At 45.2% G+C, this 12,500-nt stretch overlaps 1 protein-coding gene across 3 annotated transcripts in view; it reads left to right on the top strand.

Moving 5' to 3' along the window:
* The window catches only part of mcm7 (minichromosome maintenance complex component 7), a 46,833-nt gene that overhangs the window by 28,431 nt on the left and 5,902 nt on the right, over positions 1 to 12,500 (top strand). For all 3 annotated transcript variants that reach the window (XM_052154388.1, XM_052154387.1, XM_052154389.1), the window contains exon 14: positions 10,297 to 10,406. In XM_052154388.1, coding sequence (XP_052010348.1) covers positions 10,297 to 10,406 — 110 coding nt within the window. The remainder of the gene's footprint in view (positions 1 to 10,296; positions 10,407 to 12,500) is intronic.

A 12,500-nucleotide genomic window follows, 5' to 3' on the forward strand; every position in this document is an offset into this window, starting at 1 on the left:
TCTCACACATACATATTTACACATGCACACTCTCTCTCACACACACTCTCACACACATACATATTTACACATGCACACACTCACTCTCACACACACACTCACTCTCTCACACACATACATATTTACACATGCACACACACTCTCTCTCACACAAACTCACTCTCTCACACATACATATTTACACATGCACACACTCTCTCTCACACACTCACTCTCACACACACTCACTCTCACACACACATTTACACATGCACACTCTCTCTCACACACACACTCTCACACACATACATATTTACACATGCACACACTCACTCTCACACACACACTCACTCTCTCACACACATACATATTTACACATGCACACACACTCTCTCTCACACACATACATATTTACACATGCACACACTCACTCTCACACACACACTCACTCTCTCACACATACATATTTACACATGCACACACACTCTCTCTCACACACTCACTCTCTCACACATACATATTTACACATGCACACACACTCTCTCTCACACACTCACTCTCTCACACATACATATTTACACATGCACACACACTCTCTCTCACACACTCACTCTCTCACACATACATATTTACACATGCACACACACTCTCTCTCACACACACACTCTCACACACATACATATTTACACATGCACACACTCACTCTCTCACACACACACTCACTCTCTCACACACATACATATTTACACATGCACACACACTCTCTCTCACACACTCACTCTCACACACACTCTCTCTCACACACACTCACTCTCTCACACATACATATTTACACATGCACACACACTCTCTCTCACACACACTCACTCTCTCACACATGCTCACTCTCTCACACACATACATATTTACACATGCACACACTCACTCTCTCACACACACTCACTCTCTCACACATACATATTTACACATGCACACACTCACTCTCTCACACACTCATTCTCTCACACACATGCATATTTACACATGCACACACTCACTCTCTCACACACTCACTCTCTCACACACACTCACTCTCACACACACTCACTCTCACACACATACATATTTACACATGCACACACTCACTCTCACACATATTTACACATGCACACACTCACTCACACACACTCACTCTCTCACACACACTCACTCTCTCACACACTCACTCTCACACACATACATATTTACACATGCACACACTCACACACACATTTACACATGCGCACACTCACTCTCTCACACACACTCACTCTCTCACACACTCACTCTCACACATATTTACACATGCACACACTCACTCACACACACTCACTCTCTCACACACACTCACTCTCTCACACACATACATATTTACACATGCACACACTCACACACACACATTTACACATGCGCACACTCACTCTCTCACACACACTCACTCTCTCACACACTCACTCTCACACATATTTACACATGCACACACTCACTCTCACACACACTCACTCTCACACACACACTCTCTCTCACACACATACATATTTACACATGCACACACTCACTCTCACACACACACTCTCTCACACATACATATTTACGCAAACACTCACTCTCTCACACACACTCACACACATACATATTTACACATGCGCACACACTCTCACACACATACATATTTACACATGCGCACACTCACACACACACACACACACACACACATACATATTTACACATGCACACACTCACTCTCTCACACTCACTCTCACACACACTCACTCTCTCACACACATACATATTTACACATGCACACACTCACTCTCTCACACTCACTCTCTCACACACATGCATATTTACACATGCACACACTCACTCTCACACACACTCACTCTCTCACACACATGCATATTTACACATGCACACACTCACTCTCTCACACACACTCACTCTCTCACACACATGCATATTTACACATGCACACACTCACTCACTCTCACACACATACATATTTACACATGCACACACTCACTCTCACACACACTCACTCTCACACACACACTCTCTCTCACACACATACATATTTACACATGCACACACTCACTCTCTCACACACACACTCTCTCACACATACATATTTACGCAAACACTCACTCTCTCACACACACTCACACACATACATATTTACACATGCCACACACTCTCACACACATACATATTTACACATGCGCACACTCACACACACACACACACACACACACACACACACATACATATTTACACATGCACACACTCACTCTCTCACACTCACTCTCACACACACTCACTCTCTCACACACATACATATTTACACATGCACACACTCACTCTCTCACACATAGTCACTTTCTCACACACATACATATTTACACATGCACATACTCACTCTCTCTCACACATACTCACTCTCTCACACACACTCACTCTCTCACACACATACACATGCACACACTCACTCTCTCACACACATACATATTTACACATGCACACACTCTCTCACACACACTCACTCTCTCACACACATACATATTTACACGTGCACACACTCTCACACACACTCACTCTCTCACACACATACACATGCACACACTCACTCTCACACACACTCACTCTCTCACACACATACATATTTACACGTGCACACACTCTCACACACACTCACTCTCTCACACACACTCTCACACACACACACACATACATATTTACGCACACACTCACTCTCTCACACACATACATATTTACACATGCACACACTCTCACACACACACTCTCACACACACACACTCACTCTCTCACACTCACTCTCTCACACACACACATACATATTTACGCACACACTCACTCACACTCACTCTCTCACACACATACATATTTACACATACACTCACTCTCTCACACACACTCACTCTCACACACATACATATTTACACATACACTCACTCTCTCACACTCACTCTCTCACACACATACATATTTACACATGCACACACTCACTCTCTCACACATACTCACTCTCTCACACACATACATATTTACACATACACTCACTCTCTCACACACACTCACTCTCTCACACACATACATATTTACACATGCACACACTCTCTCACACTCACTCTCTCACACACATACATATTTACACATGCACACACTCACTCTCTCACACATACTCACTCTCTCACACACATACATATTTACACATGCACACACTCACTCTCTCACACACATACATTTTTACACATGCACACACTCTCACACACATATTTACACATGCATACACTCACTCTCTCACACTCACTCTCTCACACACACACATATTTACACATGCACACACTCACTCTCTCACACACACACATTTACACATGCACACACTCACTCTCTCACACACATACTCACTCTCTCACACACACACATTTACACATGCACACACTCACTCTCTCACACGTACTCACTCTCTCACACACATACATATTTACACATGCACACACTCACTCTCTCACACACACACATTTACATATGCACACACTCTCTCACACACATACTCACTGTCTCACACACATACATATTTACACATGCACACACTCACTCTCTCACACATACTCACTCTCTCACACACATACATATTTACACATGCACACACTCACTCTCTCACACACACACACATTTACACATGCACACACTCTCACACACATACTCACTCTCTCACACACATACATATTTACACATGCACATACTCACTCTCTCTCACACATACTCACTCTCTCACACACACACATTTACACATGCACACACTCACTCTCTCACACACTCACTCTCTCACACACACTCACTCTCTCACACACACACACATACACATGCACACACTCACTCTCTCTCACACATACATATTTACACATGCACACACTCACTCTCTCACACATACTCACTTTCTCACACACACTCACTCTCTCACACACACTCTCACACACACACACACATACATATTTACGCACACACTCACTCTCTCACACACATACATATTTACACATGCACATACTCACTCTCTCACACACACTCACTCTCTCACACACACTCACTCTCTCACACACATACACATGCACACACTCACTCTCTCACACACATACATATTTACACATGCACACACTCTCTCACACATACTCACTCTCTCACACACATACATATTTACACGTGCACACACTCTCACACACACTCACTCTCTCACACACACTCACTCTCTCACACACACTCTCACACACACACACACATACATATTTACGCACACACTCACTCTCTCACACACATACATATTTACACATGCACACACTCTCACACACACACTCTCACACACACACACTCACTCTCTCACACTCACTCTCTCACACACACACATACATATTTACGCACACACTCACTCACACTCACTCTCTCACACACATACATATTTACACATGCACACACTCACTCTCTCGCACACACACACTCACTCTCTCACACACACTCACTCTCTCACACACACTCTCACACACATACACATGCACACACTCACTCTCTCACACTCACTCTCTCACACACACACATTTACACATGCACACACTCACTCTCTCACACACATACTCACTCTCTCACACACACACATTTACACATGCACACACTCACTCTCTCACACGTACTCACTCTCTCACACACATACATATTTACACATGCACACACTCACTCTCTCACACACACACATTTACACATGCACACACTCTCTCACACACATACTCACTCTCTCACACACATACATATTTACACATGCACACACTCACTCTCTCACACACACACATATTTACACATGCACACACTCACTCTCTCACACATACTCACTCTCACACACATACATATTTACACATGCACACACTCACTCTCTCACACACACACACATTTACACATGCACACACTCTCACACACATACTCACTTTCTCACACACATACATATTTACACATGCACACACTCACTCTCTCACACATACTCACTCTCTCACACACATACATATTTACACATGCACACACTCACTCTCACACACACACTCTCTCACACACACACACTCTCACACACATACATATTTACACATGCACACACTCACTCTCTCACACTCACTCTCTCACACACACACACTCTCACACACATACATATTTACACATGCACACACTCACTCTCTCACACTCACTCTCTCACACACACACACTCTCACACACATACATATTTACACATGCACATACTCACTCTCTCTCACACATACTCACTCTCTCACACACACACATTTACACATGCACACACTCACTCTCTCACACACTCACTCTCTCACACACACTCACTCTCTCACACACACACACATACACATGCACACACTCACTCTCTCTCACACATACATATTTACACATGCACACACTCACTCTCTCACACATACTCACTTTCTCACACACATACATATTTACACATGCACATACTCACTCTCTCTCACACATACTCACTCTCTCACACACACACACATTTACACATGCGCACACTCACTCTCTCACACACACTCACTCTCTCACACACACTCACTCTCTCACACACATACACATGCACACACTCACTCTCTCACACACATACATATTTACACATGCACACACTCTCTCACACACACTCACTCTCTCACACACATACATATTTACACATGCACACACTCACTCTCACACACACTCACTCTCTCACACACATACATATTTACACGTGCACACACTCTCACACACACTCACTCTCTCACACACACTCACTCTCTCACACACACTCTCACACACACACACACATACATATTTACGCACACACTCACTCTCTCACACACATACATATTTACACATGCACACACTCTCACACACACACTCACTCTCTCACACTCACTCTCTCACACACACACATACATATTTACGCACACACTCACTCACACTCACTCTCTCACACACATACATATTTACACATGCACACACTCACTCTCTCGCACACACACACTCACTCTCTCACACACACTCACTCTCTCACACACACTCTCTCTCACACACATACACATGCACACACTCACTCTCTCACACTCACTCTCTCACACACATACATATTTACACATGCACACACTCACTCTCTCACACTCACTCTCTCACACACATACATATTTACACATGCTCACACACACTCACTCTCTCACACACACTCACTCTCTCACACACATACATATTTACACATGCACACACACTCACTCTCTCACACTCACTCTCTCACACACATACATATTTACACATGCACACACTCACTCTCTCACACTCACTCTCTCACACACACTCACTCTCTCACACACATACATATTTACACATGCACACACTCACTCTCTCACATACATATTTACACATGCACACACTCACTCTCTCACACTCACTCTCTCACACACATACATATTTACACATGCACACACTCACTCTCTCACACACATACATATTTACACATGCACACACTCACTCTCTCACACATACTCACTCTCTCACACACATACATATTTACACATGCACACACTCTCTCACACACACTCACTCTCTCACACATACATATTTACACATGCACACACTCACTCTCTCACACACATACATATTTACACATGCACACACTCACTCTCTCACACTCACTCTCTCACACACATACATATTTACACATGCACACACTCACTCTCTCACACTCACTCTCTCACACACATACATATTTACACATGCACACACTCACTCTCTCACACACTCACTCTCACACACACTCACTCTCTCACACACATACATATTTACACATGCACACACTCTCTCACACACATATTTACACATGCGCACACTCACTCTCTCACTCTCTCACACACACACATATTTACACATGCACACACTCTCTCACACACACACACTCTCTCACACACACTCACTCTCTCACACTCACTCTCTCACACACATACCTATTTACACATGCACACACTCACTCTCTCACACACACTCACTCTCTCACACACACCTATTTACACATGCACACACTCACTCTCTCACACACACTCACACTCTCACACACATACATATTTACACATGCACACACTCTCTCACACACATACTCACTCTCTCACACACACACTCACTCTCTCACACACACTCACTCTCACACACATACATATTTACACATGCACACACTCTCTCACACACATATTTACACATGCACACACTCACTCTCTCACACTCACTCTCTCACACACATACATATTTACACATGCACACACTCACTCTCTCACACTCACTCTCACACACATACATATTTACACATGCACACACTCACTCTCTCACACTCACTCTCTCACACACATACATATTTACACATGCACACACTCACTCTCTCACACACACTCACTCTCTCACACACATACATATTTACACATGCACACACTCTCACACACATACATATTTACACATGCACACTCTCTCACACACACACTCACTCTCACACACACTCACTCTCTCACACACATAAATATTTACACATGCACACACTCTCACACACATACATATTTACACATGCACACTCTCTCACACACACACTCACTCTCACACACACTCACTCTCTCACACACATACATATTTACACATGCACACACTCTCTCACACACATATTTACACATGCATACACTCACTCTCACACACACTCTCTCACACACACTCACTCTCACACACATACATATTTACACATGCACACACTCACTCTCACACACACTCACTTTCTCACACATACATATTTACACATACACTCACTCACTCTCTCTCACACACACTCACTCTCTCACACACATACATATTTACACATGCACACACTCACTCTCTCACACACACTCACTCTCTCACACACATACATATTTACACATGCACACACTCTCTCACACACATATTTACACATGCATACACTCACTCTCTCACACACACTCTCTCACACACACTCACTCTCACACACATACATATTTACACATGCACACACTCACTCTCACACACACTCACTTTCTCACACATACATATTTACACATACACTCACTCTCTCTCACACACACTCACTCACTCTCTCACACACATACATATTTACACATGCACACACACACTCTCTCACACACACTCACTCTCTCACACACATACATATTTACACATGCACACACTCTCACACACATACTCACTCTCTCTCACACACACTCACTCTCACACACACTCACTCTCTCACACACATACATATTTACACATGCACACACTCTCTCACACACATACATATTTACACATGCACACTCTCTCACACACACACTCACTCTCTCACACACACTCACTCTCTCACACACATACATATTTACACATGCACACACTCTCTCACACACATATTTACACATGCATACACTCACTCTCTCACACACACTCTCTCACACACACTCACTCTCACACACATATTTACACATGCACACACTCACTCTCACACACACTCACTCTCTCACACACATACTCACTCTCTCACACACACACTCACTCTCTCACACACACTCACTCTCTCACACACACTCACTCTCACACACACATACATATTTACACATGCACACACTCTCTCACACACATTTACACATGCACACACTCACTCTCTCACACTCACTCTCTCACACACACACACTCTCACACACATACATATTTACACATGCACACACTCTCTCACACACATATTTACACATGCACACACTCTCTCACACACATATTTACACATGCACACACTCTCTCACACACATATTTACACATGCACACACACACTCTCTCACACACACTCACTCTCACACACATACATATTTACACATGCACACACTCTCTCACACACATATTTACACATGCACACACACACTCTCTCACACACACTCACTCTCACACACATACATATTTACACATGCACACACTCTCACACACATACATATTTACACATGCACACACTCTCTCACACACATATTTACACATGCACACACTCTCTCACACACATATTTACACATGCACACACTCTCTCACACACATATTTACACATGCACACACACACTCTCTCACACACACTCACTCTCACACACATACATATTTACACATGCACACACTCACTCTCACACACACTCACTTTCTCACACATACATATTTACACATGCACACACTCACTCTCACACACATACATATTTACACATGCACACACTCTCTCACACACACTCACTCTCTCACACACACTCACTTTCTCACACACATACATATTTACACATGCACACACTCTCTCACACACACTCACTCTCTCACACACACTCACACACACTCACTTTCTCACACACATACATATTTACACATGCACACACTCACTCTCTCACACGCACACACTCACTCTCTCATGCACTCACTCTCACGCACTCACTCTCTCACACACACACACACACTCTCTCACTCTCTCACACACACACACACACACACTCTCTCACACACACTCTCACACATGCACACACTCACTCTCTCACACACACACACAGTGTTTCCGGTTGACCCAGTGACCTGACGGCTGGTCTGATGTGGCTGCTGGTGTTAAAAGTGCTGTTTGTGCAGGTAGCATGAATATCTACTGTAGAAACGGCACTTCATGACACACACGGCCGTTCTCGCGTCTCCAGCCGAGGGGTTTGAGTTAGGTTAGACACCTGTCTGTCAGGTGACGTGTTGCTGCCGGAAGCACTTGAGATCCACAATGCCGAGCGCTTGTCTGTTGTCGTGGTGACGGTCAGCTTTGCGGGGTGGGCAGTCAGCCTCAGATCTCGCCGCTGTGCAAACCCATGCAAAACTGATCGTGCGCGACGCACTGCGCGGATGAACTCGTGCACACGTGTGTAGAGACTAGCTGATGTTGAGAGGCCGAGACCTGAGCAGTTGCCAGCTTTCCCAGAAGGCATTGCACTTGTCTCGGTCTGACAGTGGCGGCACAACGCAACAGTTTGATCATTGAGGATGACATCATGAAGGACTCGAGCACAGTTCTGAAGAGTTGGGCTGTACTTGAGGACATTTTCAGCTCATGGTCATAAATATGACATGTTCTGCTTTAACATGAGTGTTCGGAGGTTTCATTAACTGTGTAGAGTCTGTTGCCTCTGGGGTTTCCTCACGTGTGTGTGTGTGTGTGTGTGTGTGTGTGCGTGTCTGCAGGCTCGTCTGCGGATGGTGTGTGTTGTGGAGAAGGAGGATGTTAATGAAGCGATGAGACTGATGGAGATGAGCAAAGACTCGCTGCAGACTGACAAAACCAGCAACAGCAGGTACACAAACACACTATACTCGTCCACACTGACACACCAGAGCAGCTGTAGTGTGTGTGTGTGATTACTGAAATTAAGATTGTCCATTGATGTTCTGTGACGTTGCTTCAGATGTGTGTAATAATGTGCTATATTTTTCTCCCCAATCTGGAATTCCCAATGTGCTCCAAGTCCTCGTGGTGACTCCACGTTGGAGACCGTCAATCCGCGCATCTTATCACGTGACTTGTTGAGCACGTTACCATGGAGACGTAGCGCGTGTGGAGGCTTCACGCTATTCTCCGCAGCATCCGCGCACAACTCAGCACACGCCCCACCGAGAGCGAGAACCACATTATAGCAACCACGAGGAGGTTACCCCATGTGACTCTACCCTCCCTAGCAACCGGGCCAATTTGGTTACCCCATGTGACTCTACCCTCCCTAGCAACCGGGCCAATTTGGTTGCCCCATGTGACTCTACCCTCCCTAGCAACCGGGACAATTTGGTTACCCCATGTGACTCTACCCTCCCTAGCAACCGGGCCAATTTGGTTGCCCCATGTGACTCTACCCTCCCTAGCAACCGGGACAATTTGGTTGCTAAGGAAACCTGACTGGAGTCTCTCCCTGGATTCAAACTCACGACTCCAGGTGTGATGGTGTCAGTACTCGCTGAGATACCCAGATCATTGTGTTGTGTAGTTTATTCAGAGAGATTTAAACGGGTCACTGGAACCCGACAGCTCCATCACTGGAATCAGAGCCGCTCCAAACAAACACTTTCTTCCCTCTATAATCGTGAGGGTTTTTGAGGCAGATATTTCAGCATACATCATTAATGCTGACTGGCCTTTATTGACCGCTTTGTAAATGTATATTTTCTAATATCAGTGCATATAAATCCTGTTATATCAAGGTTATTTGTGAAGCTTTTTCTCTGCCGATCGTGTTTGATTATTTGATATTTGGAAGATCAACTGAGAACAAGCTCTGAACTTCAGCCTAACTTCCGAACAGACTGTAAGAATCATGGTCTGGTATATCAGGTCCATCAGCTTTCTGTGGCCATTGTGTGTTTCTCTGTCTACACTGATCAGCCACAACATTATGACCACCTGCCTAATATCATGTAGGTCCCCTCGTGCCGCCCAAACAGCTGACCGGTCGACGCACGGACTCCAGAAGACCTCTGAAGGTGTCCTGTGGTATCGGGCACCGAGATGTTCGCAGCAGATCCTGTAAGTTGGGAGGTGAGGCCTCCATGGATTGGACTTGTTGGTGCAGCACATCCCATAGATGCTCAATCAGATTGAGATCTGGGGAATCTGGAGGTCACGGCAACACCTTGAACTCTTCCTCATGTTCCTCAAACCATTCCTGAACAATCAGGGCGTACTATCCTGCTGAAAACTGCCATCAGGGAATACCGTTGGCATGAGGGGGTGTACGTGGTCTGCAACGATGTTGAGGTAGGTGGTACATGTCAAAGTAACATCCACATGAGTGCCAGGACACAAGATGTCCCAGCAGAACATTGCCCAGAGCATCACACTGCCTCCGCCGGCCTGCTGTCTTCCCATGATGCATCCTGCTGCCATCTCGTCCCCATGTAAACGACGACCGTCCACGTGATCTAAAAGAAAACGTGATTCATCAGACCAGGCCACATGCTTCCATTGCTCCATGGTCCAGTTCTGACGCTCACGTGCCCGTTGGCACCACTTTCGGCAATGGACAGGGGTCGGCGTGGGCACTCTGAACGATCTGCGGCTACGTTCCCCCACACGCAGCAAGCAGTGATGCAAGGTGTGTTCGGACACCTTTCAATCATGGCCAGCACAGTAGCTCTTCTGTGGAATCGGACGGGCTAGCCTTCGCTCCCCACGTGCATCAATGTGCCTTGGGCACCCATGACCCTGTTGCCGGGTCACCGGTTGTCCTTCCTTGGACCACTTGTTTTGGTACGAACCACTGGTATCCCGGGAACACCCACAAGACCTGCCATTTTGGAGACGCTCTGACCCAGTCGTCCAGCCACTCAGATTCTCACGCTTCCCATTTTTCCTGCTTCCAACACATCATTCAAGAACTGTTCACTTGCTGCCTAATATA

Source organism: Xyrauchen texanus, chromosome 23 (assembly GCF_025860055.1).
Source record: "Xyrauchen texanus isolate HMW12.3.18 chromosome 23, RBS_HiC_50CHRs, whole genome shotgun sequence".
Classification (NCBI taxonomy): Eukaryota; Metazoa; Chordata; class Actinopteri; order Cypriniformes; family Catostomidae; genus Xyrauchen; species Xyrauchen texanus.